The sequence below is a fragment of the Lissotriton helveticus genome, chromosome 7, assembly GCF_964261635.1.
Source record: "Lissotriton helveticus chromosome 7, aLisHel1.1, whole genome shotgun sequence".
Lineage (NCBI taxonomy): Eukaryota > Metazoa > Chordata > Amphibia > Caudata > Salamandridae > Lissotriton > Lissotriton helveticus.
The window spans coordinates 1283322132-1283340897 of NC_136068.1; the positions used below are offsets into that span (position 1 = coordinate 1283322132).

The 18766-nt window shown below is 45.8% G+C and overlaps 1 protein-coding gene across 4 annotated transcripts in view; it reads left to right on the forward strand.

The window, feature by feature from the left end:
* The window catches only part of TMEM94 (transmembrane protein 94), a 968231-nt gene that overhangs the window by 145765 nt on the left and 803700 nt on the right, over positions 1-18766 (forward strand). For all 4 annotated transcript variants that reach the window (XM_078654522.1, XM_078654523.1, XM_078654524.1 and 1 more), the window contains exon 3: positions 7635-7754. In XM_078654522.1, coding sequence (XP_078510648.1) covers positions 7635-7754 — 120 coding nt within the window. The remainder of the gene's footprint in view (positions 1-7634; positions 7755-18766) is intronic.

An 18766-nucleotide genomic window follows, 5' to 3' on the forward strand; every position in this document is an offset into this window, starting at 1 on the left:
GTGGCCTAAGTAGATCACTTGCTGGACACAGAACTGAAGCTTCGAAGGGGACACCTTGTGCCCCTGCTCGGCCAGAAAATACAGAACTGTAAGTGACGCTCGCTCGCAGTCACGTTCAGAACGGGCTGTGATCAGTAGATCATCGACATACTGGAGCAGGGCATTGTCAGTTGGCATGTGAATATTGTCTAGTTGTCTTTTAAGTGCTTGACTGTAAATACTAGGACTTTCTGTGAAACCTTGAGGAGCTCGTGTGAATTTATAGCTCCTTCCATTTAAACAAAAACCAAAAAGGTACTGGCTGTCTGGATGAATGGGAACACTGAAAAATGCATTCTTGAGGTCTATTACAGTAAAAAATGTAGCTTCGGAATCAATGGCTGTTAATAAGGATGAAATATCTGGGACTACTGGATACTGGGGTATGATACATTTATTAAGCTCTCGAAGGTCAATCACTAATCGATATACTGGAGGTGCATTTGGATCAGTACGTTTCATGACTGGAATGATAGGAGAATTATATACATTGGAGTCAGTTTCTACAACCACTCCTTGAGCAATAAGCTCGTCAATAATTTTGGATAAGGCTGTTACAGCCTCAGGTGGCAATCTGTACTGTCTGATTCGTGGCAAGACTATACCTTGTTTGAGAGTCACACGATGGGGTGTGATTTGCATAAAACCTACATCAGTTGGACCTTGCGCCCATAAATGCTGCGGTACATTGGATAATCTTGGATCAAAATCGCGTAATACATAGTGACCTTTAAAGTCTCTTAAAAACAATCGTATTCCTTCTGGGGAACAGCAAATAACTGCACCTAATTCTTTCAATGTTTTAATGCCTAACAAATTTTCTGGACATGATTTCGTAAGTAATAAATCAGTAGTTCGGGACAATGGACCAACTTCTAGGGAAACTGGTTTTGAAATCTCGTTCACAATAGGCTTTCCTGAAAATCCAAGGGAAACATTTCTAGAGCCTGAGAGCGGAGCCCCTGGAACCTCGTCATGACTGATAGTAGTCCTACTTGCCCCTGTATCAATCAGAAACTTTCTGTCTTTCCCTAATACTTGACTGTGTACATAGGGACCCTCTTGATCTACAGGTATCTCGATGAGAGGCAAGCCTACCTCCCTCTCTAGGCTGTTTCATGAATACTGTTGATAATCTGGATACTCTGACTGTGCATACTGGTACATCTGCTGTGTAACATGCTGTGTTGCAGCGATAGGCTGCGGTGCTGGAGCTGTCTGTTGTGCATTCTGTGGTGACTGAGAAGTCTGTGAAACTTGTTCTTGTCTAGGCGGACGTGGTCTTTCTTTAGTTTTACCAGTGGCTATGTTGTGTTTCAGAACTGCACACTCGTTTATAAAATGACCTGGCTGTTTACAATAATTGCATGTCCCTTTAACGGGAGCTGCAGGATGACTGGCTTGATTCGGACCCCTCTTCTGACTGTCTTGTGGAACAGATTGTGCAACTAATACTTTCATTTTTGTGTCTTTCATACGTCTCTTTTCGTGTTCTTGCTCTTCCCTGATTCTATTCTGGTGATACTGGAGCATCTGAAGCATTTGTGACGGGGTACTAGCTTGCCAGGTACTTTCGACTTTCAATACTCGATTTTTAACTTGTGGACTTGAATTCTCGACTAGTTTAGTAACAAAGAGATGAGGGTATGACTCGCTACCTGTCTTCAAACCACTGTTAATAATGAAACATTTTTCAAATCTAGAATAAAAATCACTAGTGTCTTCATCCTGTTTCTGTTTACATGCTGAGATTGCATCCCAATCTTCCTTTTTCGTGGCTAGTAATCTTGGCAAAACTTGTATCAATAACTCGGGCAATTCTTTACATTTGTCCCCAAGACCGGTACCTGGTACTCGTATTTTATCTTCAGCTTCTAGAGCTGTCCAATCAATCTTTTTCTCTCCCACCTCCCATTCTTTTTCCTTGAGTTTTTCATATACCCCTGCGGGCAACAGGACCTTTAACATTTTAATGACATCTGGATACGTGTATTCTCCCATACGGAGCATGTCTTTTAATTCTCGATGGAACCCTGCTGGATCTTTGTCGTGACAGGGAATTAATTTCTTCATCTCTAAGAGTTCCATCTTTGTAATGGGGGTGTAAACAAATACTCGTTGCATTTCACCACCCGTTGTCCTAACTGGGTGTACTTCTCGTAACGGATGCTGTCTATCTATGTAAAATGGTTTATTTTCTGGGGGTGAGACGTGAACAAAATGTGGATTCAGAAACTTTCTATATTTGTGGCGCTGTTCTAGAATGATACTAATTAAATCGGTACCTAAACCTTTCCATCTATACTGGAGTAACTCGTTCAGAACATCATGTAACGGACCTGGATCAGAATGTTGTCCCTCATACAGTGTAATGAGGTGCTGGATCATATACATACCCACCAGTCGCTGCTCGGCTGGGGGCAATTTCAGAAACATTTGTGCCACTATTTCGTCTGGAAAAGTGGTAGAATCAGTAATCCATCGGACTGCTGATCGGGCTAGTTCTTGTTCATGCATGGTACTAAGTTCACTATAACCGATTCGTGATTTCAGGATGTGATCGGTAGCTTGAAATACTTGCTCTAGAGAACCTTGTTCTGGTGCTGGAAGGGAGAAAACTTTCTTGTGTTCTAGACGTGAATGTCGGTCGGGAAGTCTGGTTTTACCTACATACGCTATTCTGGTGGGATTCTCGTCGTCTACCTCTTCAGTAGAAGAGTCGTTTTCCTTCTCGCTTACTTGTGCTGCTTTGCGTTTCTCGTGTAACCTTGTTATTTCCTTACGAATTTTCTTGTACATACTCTCTATACAACTTAGTGTCCTGTGTCTTCCCTCGGCTATATTATCACTCCACCTTGTCAGGACTTTCATTTCGGTCGGATCTTTAGTCGGATAATCTTGTTCCCTTATTAAACAATTGATTAGAAACTTTAATAGCATGAGCTGAGTCTCAGCTTTCCTTAGAGACATGATTTCGCCAATACTTTCCGGATCTTCTCCTGTACGGATGAAACGATATATTCTGTCTAGATCTTCTTTCATATTCGGTAGGGTGTCCAAATACTCGGTCACCCGTCTTACGCGCAATGAATATATAACCATATTATCATCGCCTGGGACTGGATCATAACGGCATTCGGTAAGAGCTCGCTTGATATCTGCAACGGACTGATGTTTGGGCGTACGCTGTAACGCATGTTCATGTAACTCGACTAACGTTACACGTTTGTGTGGCGGCGGGGTACCAGGAGGACCTCCCCCCGCGGCCCCTAAACTGGAATCGTCGACTGATACTCTTCGTGCTGGCAGAGTGACCGATGTAGCGGGTACTTGTACTGTAGGCTGGACCGGGGGTACCGTAACAGGTGCTGTAACAGGTGCCCCGGTGGCCGGAGGAACAGGAATTACATTATTTACAGGAGCGGGCGGAGCAGGATTTGCATATTCCGGGACTGTGTCGTCCAAATAGGACGAGAGAAAAATATCAGCTGCGGTCGGTTTATGACGTAGCTTGGTCGGAACTAATGGTGGCGGGAAATTACTGGATGCCTCCGGGGTTGCTTTTGGCAAGCCCTCGGCAAGAAGAGGGTACATACCCTTAATGAGGGCATTCCTCTGTCTGTCTGACTGTTCGACTTTAACTCGTTCACCTATTTCGATTAATTCCCTTTCTTGGGCTCTTTCTGAGGATTCTCTACTTAATTCTGACTTTCTGATTTCTTTTTCGGTTCTTTTATGAGATTCTTTGCGCCATAACTCGATGGCATCTTTCTGTGACTGTCTGGCTTTCTTTTTCCACAATGCTTCTTCTACTCGCATGATGCACTCGGCATCCCATGTGCCTGATACAGGCCATCTATATTTCTCTTCTAATTCCTTGGTGTACTCTACCCATAAGTCTAGATATAATATGGCACTTATGCAATGCTTATGATACATAAAATGACCTGGACTGTCCCTAGGCGGGACAGGAACTGCTTCCTCGAGCAGACCTTTTCTAGTTCTTAACTGACGTAACTTGGAGAACAGAGGCATGATTTAGACTAGAATACTGAACACAATACAATACACGATAAACACAATAATAACTTGAAACAAATCACACATACCACGACATTGAAAACACATTGAATGACATTAAAATAACAGTTCGGACAGAAACATTACCTGGAATACTTGAGAACAGAACACATGAATTTCTCGAGAACGGAACTTACTAGAATTACTAGATGCACTGCTGAAACAGTACGAAACATACCGGTCCCATAAAGAGACACGTCAGGACCCGCATCCACCTAGGTGGACACTTCGTGTTGGATTTGCGTACCCAAACCCACGGACCAGAGACAAATTAATTGACCCTGTCTAGATACTACCCCAGCAACGGTACTCACCGGGCAGCAAGAACGGAAGGCCTCGGACTGGACTGGACTGCTACGACGACGGACTACGAACTTCGGACTTCAGTTACAGGTGGGCCTCCGGATACCTTGGACCTTGGACTCTCGGCTTGGGCTCTGGTCGGGACTCGCCGCGTTCCTCCACCGCCTCGTCTGGATGCTGGACCGCAACCTCCGTCTCCTCCGTGGACCTGAGGGATACTTGAAGCAGAAATATCTGCCGCTGCGCAGGATGGTTCCGTCACAGCTGCAGAGGGTCAGGGGGCTTGCGTGGCTTCGCCGGCGCGTGGGGAAAGGGCAAGTCCCTATTCGGGCGCCATTATGTGGTAAATAAATAATTAATTACCGGTTCTATTTTTGACTGGATACAATATAAACAGATAGCTCAATAAATAAGAGTCAAGATTCGAGGTAGCTGGAGTTGACAGGCTTTAATTAAGCATAAAAGGACAGGAACAGGACAGCCTGTACGGGAATGGGATGGCAGGGCCCGGCAGCTGTCGGGCCGGATCTGGGAATGATGCGCATAACTTTTAATAACAGAACATTAGTATATATAGTTAAACAAAATACATTGCATTCAATACAGTAGGCGTAGCAGTAGGCGGGGTTTGTAGCAGTCGCTAAAGATAAGGGCAACATGATGTAACAAGAAGGCGTGTACAGGGCGTATACATAGACATGTGATGCAAACGTAACAGAATATGTCATAAAAGGGGCGGAAACATGGAGGGGGCTACCTGAGCAGCTGGGACCTCTAACCTAGTGGTGCGCGCAAACTGACAATGACGTGTTACTAGGGAGAACTGGAGGGCTATGACTTCTGTGCTAGAAGAGGAGACTAAAAGTCTGGAGTGTCAGAGCGACATGTACCTAAAGCCTATCTAGTATCTGGTGTTTAGAGAACATGCTGATAGAATCCAAAAGTTATCAGGGTAAAGGCTAACAGACATTAAGACTGGTGCATGCATTATTCTACATGTAGTGTGTGTGTGAGGAATATTCTATGAATATTAATACAGTATTTCTCTTACATGGAGACATAAAGGCTAGACCATGACGGAAACTATTGATGTGATTCAGTAGCTTAGGAATGCAGAGAAGGAGGGTTGGACTGATAACTAGAATCATAACATACTCTTGGCAGACTGGGAGGCAGAGCCAGGCTGAGCCGGGCCCTGCGAGGCATGAAAGTAAGTGAAGGGTCAGGGATACAGGTGGGGGCTGTATCGCTCCCCGGAGAGGGTTCAGGAAACAGGAGCTGAATCTGAGTCCGGGCCCTTTTGAGGCCTAGAAACGGGGACAATTCAATGAATTAACGTGCACACTGTGAAATGTGGCAACGTAAGTTTACATAGGCCTAAGATTCGTTGTATTCACGAGGACTGGAAACTGACATACTAGAGATGGACACAACTATGATTGCGTCTTTAATCGATCAAAAGGGAATACATGCATATCGATCATGCACATATGACACATCATGGGGAACACGTAGGCACATACAACATGGCAAAATTTACTTTTCCACACTGAGACACCCTGAAACTTTGCCTTAAATAGCCCCAATAATCAGGTGGGCCAGTGGGAATCCTAATCCTAACTTATCACAACACTAGCCCTTATCCCTAGAACCAATAGGAGACCAAGCCCTTATAGCAAATCACAGCCCTGGTCCCAGCACAAATCGGGCACAAAACCCTAAGCCCTACATCCAATAGAAAGCATAGCCCCAGGAAACAATCCAAAACCTAAATCTATCCACCAATCAGATCACTAGCCCTAAGCCCTACATCAATAGAATCACTGATCCAGGAACGAATCAGTACCCTCAAATACCCAACCAATGAGAACACTAACCCTAATCCAATAGAAACACCAGATGCAACTATCAATCATTGTACACAAGTAGCATCTAATAGCAGCCCATAATGTACCTGCGACCACAGGCAATGTTTGCTGGCCAAGGAGTTTAATTCAGAATCTCCTTGGTGACAGACAGGCTCAAACCACACTTTGAAGTTCTGCAGGTAAGGGCTAAAGCACTTGCCCTCTTACAATACTGTTTGTACGCAACTTTACTCACTGTCCTAGCCAAAAAGCGTGTGTACAATCCCTAAAAAAACACAGCTTAAACAGCTAGCAGCAGATTGCTGCTGTCTGAGAGCACCCTCTGTTCACTCTCTGATGTATAATAACTCTGTTGCTGGGGGAGGGGGTACTGGTTTCACTCACTTGCTAACACAAAATGGGCGCTGGGGGTGGATTGCTTAATACACAGGTCTGAGTACAGAGCAAGGGAGAAATTAGGAGGGAAAATCAAGTAGTCACGGGCAATGTGAAAAAAACACTGCAAATCCCTCAATTCAACAGGTAAAATGAAACCGTCACAGGCAAGTAAAAACCACAAATTTCTAAATGAAACCGGTGAAAAATGTATGTATTACAGGCAGGTAAAAAACTTCAATTTTTAAACTGTAACAACCACAAGCAAAACAGGTGAAAATGATGCAGTCACGGGTAGGGAAAATCACTTTTTAAATTTCAGGAAAGAGACTGCACTAATATGAGTTCTTACCACCTCCTGGTCCTTGGTTCACTGCAATCTTGGGCAGAGGGAAACTGCAGCTCACAAAGATACAAGAGCATATATTGGATCTGCTTTGCCCTGAGCTTAGTTTTAGCTTCTATAAATGTTTTCCTCTGCTGCTGTACCGCTTCTGTGTAGTCTAGAAAAATCATGACTTTAGTACAGTCTAAAAAGAATGTCTATTGCATGTGAGCCACTGCCAGTATAGCACCACAATTTAAATAGTTATGTAGTCTTCGAAATATGTGGTATGGGGAGCTTCCTGTTGTGGTTTCTTTGAGTGCTTGATGCACTATACTGTCTCAATGCAGGATGAGAGCTCTTGTTCCGCGACCCAGGATTTAAACCATTTGAAAATGAATTGTTCTGGACATCTGGAAAGCCCATAAAGTGCAACTTATTGCACCTGGGTCTGCCTTCAGCATCTTTGTCTCGCCTTTCTAGTTGCCCCTTTTCTTATGAAGCATTGTAATGTCCAGTTTGAGGGAGTGCAGGTCAGCCTTGTTGAAAAAAAGGAGTAGGATGGATCCTCACCTTGTGCAGCCACTACCTACCATGCTTAAGACAGCCTCAGCGTGTTTTACAGCGTGTTTTCCTTTCCACAGGATGAGCTGGACCAGCACCTGGGCCTCACCTCACGACAGGCACTGTCCATCCTGCATAATCAGCTGAGGGTGCTGCTGGACATGCATCAAAGAGACTGGAGGAAGGCGGCGACCTGGAAGGTTTGTTCACCAAAAACATGTAAAATATAGCCAGTCATCTTTTGCCCCTTATCTCTCTCGTGGCCATTGCTTTTTTTAAATTCTTAGTCACCCGAGGTCGCTGAGACTATTGTAAGATGTAGTAAAGCGCAGTAAGTTCAGCTGTGGTCTGTTACCATCAGTAGTCTACAACTACCTATTTCTGATTAAGCCTTGGGGCAACCCAGAGTGCGGGTGAGGAGCCATATTGTGTGAAACATTATGTTGGCATATACTCCATGTCAGTTATGATGTGAAGCTATCACCACTTATGAATATGGACTAACACAAATGTCTTCTTAACCATATGTAACAATGTACTGATTAACTCCCATCTCCTTTTTACAAAAACATGTTTGGGACATATACAAATAAGATAATGCATCTGCGCAAAAAGATGTTCTTACTCTAGCATTTTTCACTCTGTAGCAGTGGTCTCCAAACTTTTTAATGCCGTGCCACCCTGTGGGGAAAAAAATACATAAATCATCGGGCCCGTCAGAATTTTTCCTGATTTTTCCCGATTATCCAATTAAATTGGCATGTTTAAATGTTTAAATATGTCTAACATATTTAAATATTGCAGTTAAATTCTATTAACTCTTTTAAAAATGCAATCAAAAATGTGATTGTCAAACATGCTATTCTGGTCTGACAGGCCTTAAAGTGTAAAAGTTTCCAAAGTGTGATTATCAGAATTTTGGGGGAGGGAGAGGGTTGAGGAATATTTGGAGTCCCTGCCCCTTCGACACCTACTCCCAACCAGTATATGAATGTCAAAAGCTGTTAGTGATGGCCAATTAGAGTGGCCTACTGCAGCTCATGGTTTTTTCACTTAAAACAAAGCACTGCTATCAATATGATGCTTCTCATGGCCAGAACCTGGCACCCCTGCCCACCCCTCCCCCCAGTGTGGAGAGTCCTGAAGTTCCTGGGAGTGGTCGTGGAGCCAAAATATATTTGTTGCACTCAAGGTCATCAGGTAACTTGGATAAGTCCCATGAGAAGAAGAACAGCAAGGAGTTGACGAGGTCTTTCATTTCACCTCATCCGTCGGCCGATGAGACGAGGGAGCGTCTGAATTCAAGGCATCGCACTGCGGTTGAGCCCACACAGGTGTGGTGCAGCGGCCAGGGCAGCTGACTTCGGAGCACAGGGTTCACGGTTCGATGCGGCATCTCAGCTCAGCACCATGTGACTCTGGGCAATAGCTCACTTAATTTCCATGATGGCCCCCAGCGCCTTGAGACCCTTAAGGGTGAGTAGTTCGCGCTTTACAAATACGGATTGACATTACATTTGTTTTATTTATTTACATGGGTCGTCTTGTCGCTTCACTGAGTTTCCGGGATTCTGAGCGACCCCCTCTCCGCTTCAAGAATTTTATGAGGCCATGGGCCTTATATTTGAGCGGCCTGCTCTTGCCAGTGCACCTTTGGGCACCGTGGGTTCAAGAAGGACCCCTGCTGGATCCATGCCGTTAGTTCGGGCACCAGTGGCCCCTTGCTTCCACAGATGGATCGGGACCGGTGTCTGCCATGCCATCTTAACCTTCCCAAATGCCAGTCCCAATACTGACACTCCTGGTGCTATCCCCATTCTGATCCCCGACTCCGACAAGGAGCCAGATGGGCGTCACCTGACGCCCACTTCGGTGCTGACTAGAGCCATGTCTGCCCTTTTCTTAAGGGCTAGGACTCGGGAAGAGTGAGGGGGTCTTTGGACCCTGAAGAATACCAGCCCTTTGACCCTACTGTGGACAGGCGTGAGGATTTGGCGGCAGCCAACGAACTGAACACTTCTCCAGAAATTGGCATGCTTTCTTCCCCTACCGTGGCTAAGGCGGAGGGAGCATGTTTTCCGAGTGGTGTTGAGGGGAGCGGCCGAGTTCCTGGACCTTAGCCTGCCCTCTGTGGCAGTCATGACTAATGTCTTGATGGAGGTGCTTCAGCCGGGAGTGTCCCCCTCACAACCACTTCTCCCCTTTAATGAAGCTCTTACTGACTTCCTGCTTGAGAACTGGTCCAAGCCCAGCACAGGGGCTCCTGTGAACAGCACAATTGACCGTCGCCACTGCCCCGCTAAAGGGGACCTCAACTTCTTCACGCAACAACCTACCCCGGAGAGCTTGGTGGTCCAAGCCTCTACCTCCCATCGCTCTTTCCCTTCTGCATCCCAGGATAGGGAATCCAAAAGGCTGGTCACCTTAGGGAAGAAGAGGTTATCCAGTATTGGGGTATCATTCATAGATTCACATGCTTAGAATCAGCCCTGCCGACGAGGTGGGAGTCTCGCGGTACAATAGAAACATACATAATATAGTCATAATAGCATTATACAATAGGCTGCTGTGGACAGCCAAGTCACTTCATTAGCCTATCTTAGTCCTTTTGCATAAAGAACCAAACTTGGAACACAGCCAATCAGGCTGCAGCACCCTCTTAGAACCTTCCACAGAGAGGCAAACCCTCAGATTTTCTACCGAACCTTGTGTGACAGGGAGTCTCCCTGAGCTCTGCTCAGTTTTTCCTTAATTTTAGCTATCTTTGTGAGAAATTATGTCTGATTCTTCAAAGAAGAGCTTGTTCTTGCCTTGTTCTTCATATGGGAAGAAGAGATTACACTTTGAGGATCCACATAAAGAATGTATTTACTGCCTTTATCCAGCTCACAAGGTCAAGGATTGCAGGATCTGTAGAACCTTTCCTGCCAAGACCTTGAAGGACAGAGAAGGAAGTCTTCATCGGATGTGGTCTCTGGAGATGAAGGCAGCGTAAGTCCTCAGGCGTTCACCCCTCAGGCCAAGAAGAGGGATAGATCTGGAGATCCCCCTGAGAGACAGAGTAAGACCCTGAAGAAATCTCTCTCCGAGATTGGTCACTCTTCCTCTAAAAAAAGAGAAGTCCTCATTCTCTTCTGAGGTAAAAATGGGAGAAAAGGTGAACATTTTTCTGAAAACTGCCTCAAAGCAGCAAAAATCCCTTTCTGAACCTCCGTCGACGTGGAAAAGTGCTCCGTCGACGATGAAATCTCCTCAGAAGGTGAGTGATTCCTCAACGTCGACGAAGAAAGTCCCATCGTCGACTAAGACTCCGTCTACGGCACCGTCGGTTATTATTTCATCGCCGTCGACAATGCCAATCTCGTCGACGCCTACGTCGTTGTCGACATCCATGCCATCGACGATGCCACTTCCGTCGACGACGGTACAGCTTCCGTCGACGGGTACACCGCCGACGACAATACAGATCCCATTGACGAGCCCACTGTCGACGGCGATACTACTCTTGTCGACGAGCCCACCATCGACGACGGCAGCAACCTCGACGACGACATTGACGATGGTTTTTCTGTCGACCACCTCAATGATTTCAACGTCGACTGTCTTCTATAATGGCAATTTCAACGGATACTGACTCGCCGTCCATGTATATTTCATAGACGCTGAAACGTAAAAGGCCTACATCTTTGCAAATTACACTAGTGTTAACTTCTAAATTGTCATCTTCAAGACAATTCTATCAGGATGTTTCCCATATCTCACCTTTACCTCCTAGCCACTATCTGGAGAAGTCAGATGATGAAGGACCCTTTGGCCCAGCACATGATACTTCTCGGCTCTGAAGTAAATATCAGGACGAAGATGATGAGGAATATTATGAGCCCTGTGAATCCTTAAGAGGCCCTCAGGAATCTTTTCATCAAGAACCTATTGTTCAAATGTCTGCGGCTTTGATGCAAGATCTCACTGCAATGTTGAGAGATTATAATGCACACTTCACACCAGTACCGGTTCCTGAACAACCCCCTGCGCCTACAGCTTTTCAGGTTGCGTGTCCTGCTGCCCCTGTCTCAGTGCCTCAGGTGGTTTTGCCTACTCATTTTCTTCAGGATGATGATGGTGAGACTGTGGCTGAAGAGGGAGAAATACCAAACTCACCCACAACTGTGGCTGAATGGGATGAGTATTTAATTCCAACACCATCCTCACCAGTCCTTCAAGCAGTTGACTCCCCTCCTTAGGATATAGGAGGTTTTCATGCTATCATGGAAAGGGCAGCAGCTAGATTTCATATTCCAGTATCTGTTCAGAAAATAGTGTTTTCTTTATGATTTTTAAGACCAAAGTATAAAATCTGTTCATTCAATCCCGATAATAGATTATATTTGGGAAGAAGGGACGAAGATAATTAAAACTCCATTCTCAATACCTACGATTCTCCCTAGAATCGATAAAAAATATAAAGCACCGGATGATGCTCCTGCTTGCCTTCTCTGGGCATCCAAGACCAGACTCCGTCATCTCACAGGCAGCCCAACGTAAATCTTGTAATCCATCTATTTCAGTAACGGCTCCACCAGATAAGTATGGGAGGCGCCTAGACAACATCGGTAAACGCTTTACCACCATGGCGGGTGCTACAGTTTGTGCTACTAATTCTTTGGCGATTTTAGGCACGTATGACCACCAGTTATGGTCTGACATTTCCCCTTATCTCGAACATCTGTCTGAGGATAAGAAACAGGAAGCGAGAAAAATAGTTCTGTAAGGCGAAAGGCTGCGTCAGAGATTATTGACATCTCTATGGATATAGCTTCTTTGGGTTTTCGCCAACTTGCCGGAGCAGCAACCCTTAGACGTCAGGGTTGGTTGAAATCCACCAACTTTCGCCTGGAGGTCCAGACAAAGATACTGGACATGTCATTTGATGGGGACCTTTTATTTGGGAAGCACATAGACGAGGCGTTACAAGAAATCAAAAAAGTTACAGATACCGCCAGGGCACTGCGTACCTTACAATACAGAAAAACGCCTTTTCGAGGAGCGAGAGGCAGCGGTTCATATTCATTTCGTGGAGGATATCAGAAATACCAATACCAGGGTGGTCAAGGTCGATATGGATACCAACAGCAGCAGTCCTATAGGAATCCCCCAGCGGCCGCTTATAGACAACAGGGCAGAAGACGCCAACCTCAAGGCAGAGACCTTGCTAGAAAACAGAGACCATCTTTCAACACCTGCACCAGATATGCCACAACTACTCCACAAAATTCCCAATATATCCCAGCATCTAAAAAATTGGAAGAAAATAACCACAGACAAGTGGATTTTGGACATTATCTAATTCGGTAACACCCTAGAATTTATCAATTCTCCCCCCCCCACTCCTCATTCACCTCTGAAGAAGAATCCACCACATCTTGCTTTTCTCAGAAAGGAGGTAAAAACCATGCTTTCGAAAGGAGCGATAGAAAGAGTGCCTCGCTCTCAGGTGGGAAAGGGATTTTATTCCTGCTTTTTTCTAATGAAGAAAAAGTAAGGGGAATGGAGGCCAATCCTGGATTTAAGAAAACTGAACAAATATCTTCAAAGGAAGTCCTTCCGCATGGTCACACTTCAGGAAATCCTTCAGCTTTTGGATCATGCGGACTTCATGACAACGTTGGATCTCCAGGATGTGTACTTCCACATCCCAATTCATCCCAAACACCGGAAATTCCTCTGATTTACTGTGGCCGGTGTACATTTCCAATTCAAAGCCCTTCCATTCGGCTTACGCTCAGCTTTGAGAGTCTTTACCAAATTATCAGCACATATCGGGCTGCATGGCATCCAATTATTCCCTTTTCTGGACGATTGGCTAATAAAGGCTCCTTCCTTTCGGCAGGTTTCTCACGCTACATCCAAATGCCTGCAGGTTTTTCACTCTCTAGGACTGTCTATGAACATTCAAAAATCTGTCCTCTATTCTTCCCAAAGGATTCAATTTCTAGGGGCAATGCTGGATACCATCCGAGACAAAGCATTCTTTTCCAAAGAAAGGCAATCTCGACTTGTTTCTCTGGCGTCCTAAAAAGAAAGCTTGCTTCTCTAAGGATGATCAAATATTTTCTGGGGATACTATCATCAGCAATTCTGCAAGTACCTCATACCCGTCTGAGAATGAGACCAATTCAGGAGGAACTGGACAGTCAGTGGCTGCAAATCTCGGGATCGTTCGACGATCTAGTGCAAATAACAAATAAGTTATGCGAGAAACTCTTTCCTGGTGGAGGCATTCCAAAAATGCCTCAGTCGGGCTCACCTTTCAACCTTCTGTATCGGATTTCATCCTCATAACAGATGCCTCCCTAGAAGGGTGGGGTGCGCACCTTCAAGATCTCTGCATCAGAGGGAAGTGTTCTGCTGCAATGACAAAGATGCACTTCAATTTTCTGGAGCTTCAAGTTTTTTTCCTGGCACTGCAGTCTTTTCTCCCAAGACTTCAATGGTCAACAGTTCTGATCCGAACCGACAACACCACTTGCATGCATTACCTAAACAAGCAAGGAGGTACCCGGTCTCACATTCTGTCTCAAGAAGCTCAAAGCATTTGGGAATAGCTACTCTCTCTCAAAATCAAGGTGGAATATCTTCCAGGGGAGCAAAACACCTTAACAGACACTCTGAGCAGGACATCAACATCCTGTCACGAATGGGAGCTGGAACAAACGATTGTAGAGAATATATTTCAAAAGTGAGGCAAGCCAAATCTGGATCTCTAAGCCTCTAGGAACAATCGGAAGTGCCCATTCTTTGCAAGTTGGGTTCCGGGGAAGGGCTCTTGGGGGAACGCCTTAATGATGAGATAGACGGGGATTTTTGCTTAGTCATTTCCCCCTTTCCCGTTGGTTCCAAGACTTCTGCGCAAGCTCAAGATGGAACCGTGCTGCATGATTCTCATTGCACAGAAATGGCCACGTCAACATTGGTTCACAGAGCTTCTCCTACTATCCAAGTGCAAACCGTACCGTCTTCCAACAATCCTGAACCTTTTGTCAATGAGCTGAGGCCAGATTCTTCATCCTCGTTCAGTCCAGTTACAACTTCATGTATGGTTTTTGGATTCACGGAGTTTAAGGAGATAAATTTACCTCTAGACTGCAGAGACATTCTGGCTAGAGCGAGAGCTCCTTCTGCTTTGAAAAGTATGCGTTAAAATGGAAACGTTTCTGCTCCTGGTGTAGCAACAAAGATATACATCCTTTAACATGTTCTCCAGGTAAGATTCTGCCTTATTTTTTATCATTGTCTAAATCTGGTCTTATGTTTCCTTCTGTTAAACTACATCTAGCGGCCATTTCTACTTACAGACGCTCTACAGGAGCAGAATCCCTTTGTTCTAAATGTCTGATTAAACCGTTCCTAAAAGGTCTTTTCAGAACTTTTCCACCTATTAGGGCTCCTCCTCCAGAATGGAGGCTGAATTCGGTGCTACAACAACCAATGAGGTACAAAAGGGGGTGGTGATGGACGGAGCATCTGAACCAATCAAACACTCACACCCAGTCAAAAGATCTGGGTTTGATCCATCACAGTTCTTTAACCCACTCTGCCACCCCAGTTCAGACATGGCTATATGCAAATCAGTCTGACCCTGTGGCTCATGGGAACAGTCCAGCCCGAACTGCCAAGCCATGACTTCCCTGGACCGGAAACGAGCCTCCGAGGACCAGTTTCTGGCATTACAGCCGTCTTCAGCCCGGCTTGCTTGAATACAGTGGCAAAGTGAGCAAGGGACTCACGTCTGAGCATACCCTGCCACACTTATGGCGGCCAAAGCGGCACAAAAGGGGGTGGTGATGGACGGAGCATCTGAACCAATCAAACACTCACACCCAGTCAAAAGATCTGGGTTTGATCCATCACCGTTCTTTAGCCCACTCTGCCACCCCAGTTCAGACATGGCTATATGCAAATCAGTCTGACCCTGTGCCTCATGGGAACAGTCCAGCCCGAACTGCCAAGCCATGTCTTCCCTGGACCGGAAACAAGCCTCCGAGGACCGGTTTCTGGCATTACAGCCGTCTTCAGCCCGGCTTGCTTGAATCCAGTGGCAAAGTGAGCAAGGGACTCACGTCTGAGCATACCCTGCCACACTTATGGCGGCCAAAGCGGTACAAAAATGGGTGGTGATGGACGGAGCATCTGAACCAATCAAACACTCACACCCAGCCAAAAGATCTGGGTTTGATCCATCACCGTTCTTTAGCCCACTCTGCCACCCCAGTTCAGACATGGCTATATGCAAATCAGTCTGACCCTGTGCCAGACTGATTTGCATTTGCCTGTGCCTGATGCTCCGTCCATCACCACCCCCTTTTGTACCACAACAACCAATGAAGCATCCATATAAACCCATTCACTAAGCCGATTTAAAGTATCTCTCATGGAAAACAGCGGTCCTATTGGCACTCACTTCTGCTCGAAAAGTAATTGAAATACAGGCTTTCACTATCAAACCTTATTTAAAATTTACCAATGATTATGTCCTTTTAAGAACGAATACCACGTTCATGCCTAAGGTTCCTTCTTCATTCCATCTTAATTAGCCTGTTTTATTAGGCTCTTTCTTTCCTAATCCGTCTTCCTCTGCTGAGAAATCTCTACACAGCTTGGATCTCAAGAGATGTTTAAAGTTCTACATTTCACATACTGTGTCCATCAAAAATCCAACCAATTATGAATTTCCTATGGTAGTCAGAAACAAGGATCAGTGGCAACGAAGTCCACTATCGCAAGGTGGATTGTATCTACTATTCAATTCTGCCATTTCAAAGCTGGACATCCTTTGTCAAACAAACCTAAGGCTCACTCCACTAGGGCAGTATCCTCATCTACTGCTCTTTTTGCGAGTGTGCCATTGGAGAAGATTTGCCGTGCTGCCACCTGGAAAAATGTGCACACGTTTACACAGCATTATTGCCTGGATCTGGCAACAGAGGCTGAATCAGCAGTGGGTCAAGCAGTGTTGCGAAACCTTTTTAAATAAGGTAAGCCTCTTTAAGGAGGTGATATTAGTTTTGCTATTGACATGTTCATTATTGCATATATCTATTTGAAGCATATGTTTTTGAATTGCCCTTTATTAAGGTTAAAATGTTACTGCATTGTTGTGTTGGGTTTGCAAGGTATCTATTGTGTTTTCTAATGATACCCACCATCCACTATACATCCAATTATTGTTTTACTGCTAGCTATTCTGATTCTAAGCATGTGAATCTATGAAAGATACCAATACTAGATAACTGAAGTTACAGGTAAGTGCCTTTTATTCTGCTACTCTAATGCTCTCTCGGACCCAGTGGCGCAGGTGCTGCCTATGTTCCCGGAGGCCGCCAGGGCCATTTTCCTCCAAGCTGTTGCTGACGGGGGAGATGCAGTCAAGATCACCATTCTTTGTGGACTGGATACCACTGACTCACTGGGCAGAGCAGTTTCATCAACAGTGGCCTTATGGCACCATGCCTGTCTGAGAACAACTGGCTTTTCTGGGGATTTCGAAGCATTGCTTATGGACATGCCCTTTGTTGGCTCCCGTCTTTGGCAGCAAGGCAGTTTCAGCACTTGAGCGCTTTAAGGATGGCAGGTTTGCTTTCTTAATGTTTATAAATTTGATGGAATGTATATGAACTAAGTTAGTAGTTAAAAGTGTGAAGGTCATTGAGGGAAATATTCAGTATTATGCCCCCTTCACACCCAATCCGCCTTTCTCTCCCTTCATGGCCATGGAAGGGGCTACCAGCTGTTCCTGTAACCTCCCGGCCACTGCGGTGCGCAAGCTTACCAGTGATGGACGGAGCGTTGACAATACAAACACTCACCCCCAGTCAACTGATCTGGGTTTAATCCATCACCGTTTTTTAGCTCACTCCGCCACCCCAGTTCAGACTTGGCCATATGCAAATCAGTCTGACCCTGTGCCTCATGGGAACAATCCAGCCCGAACTGCCAAGCCATGTCTTCCCTGGACCGGAATCAAGCTTCCCAGGACCGGTTTCTGGCATTGCAGCCGTCTTCAGCCGGGCTTGCTTGACTCTAGTGGCAAAGTGAGCAAGGGACTCACGTCGTAGCATACCCTGCCAACTTAGGGGAACAAGGAAAAACCAAAGGTGGGCATCCAGAGAGCAGTAGGATCTGCCATCATCTGCACCATTGGTGTCTGTAACATCGGCCAATGGTTTTGTAGATTGGAGGGGCTACTGCCTCCCCTTTCATACTGTCCCTCCACCCATGCCACCTGCTTGCTGCAGGATGACCGAGGACCATCTTCCTTTGTTCTGCCAGTAAGTGGCCAATGTAAGAATCGAGAAGGTGCAGACGCTAGAAGTAAGTCATGGTTGTTATGCCCGTAACTTTCTGGTGCCCAAGAAGGACGGAGGCCTTCCTCCTATACTATAACTGCACCATCTGAGTTTCAAAAGGAGAAATTCAAAATGCTAACTCTCGCACAGGTCTTGTCTGTCCTGGACCTGGGAGTCTGGATGGTGGTCTTGGACTTTCAGGACACATTTCCTCATTCAAGACCTGCCTGCCCACATGCTTACCTGTGATTCACGGTAGGCCACAAGCATTTTCAGTTTGCTGTGCTCCCCTATGACCTTACCAGCGACCCTTTGGTGTTCACCAAGGTGATGGTGGAGATTGCAGCTTATCTGTGTAAATCAGGGGTGCCAGTCATCCCCTATCTCAATGACTGGCTGTTGAAGGTGGGCTCCCCTAGGCTGTTGTCTCCCACCTCCAGACTAGGGCGGATTGCTCAAAGTGCCACCTTACTCCAGCTCAGACACTCCCTCTCATTGGAGCTTCTCTGTACACAGTGCAGCTTCAGGCTTATCCTCCTGAACAGCGAGTCCAGGATATTCATGCTTTGATACAGATGTTTCGCTCTCTAGCCTGGATTTCGGTGAGACTGACTCTAAGGCTACTGGGCCTCATGGCCTCCTGCTGGTCTTGCATGCCTGCTTACATACGCGGGCTCTTCAGTGGGACCTGAAGTTCCAGTGAATGCAGAATGAAGGCGGTCTCTCCCACATTGTTCAGATATTGAAGGGAATGCAAATGATCTGCAGTGGTGGTTAACGAACTGCGATTGGGTCAGAAGCAGACCCCTCTCCTTTCCCCAACCAGATCTGGCAGTGGTGGCAGATGCGTCACTCCTGGGATGGAGCGG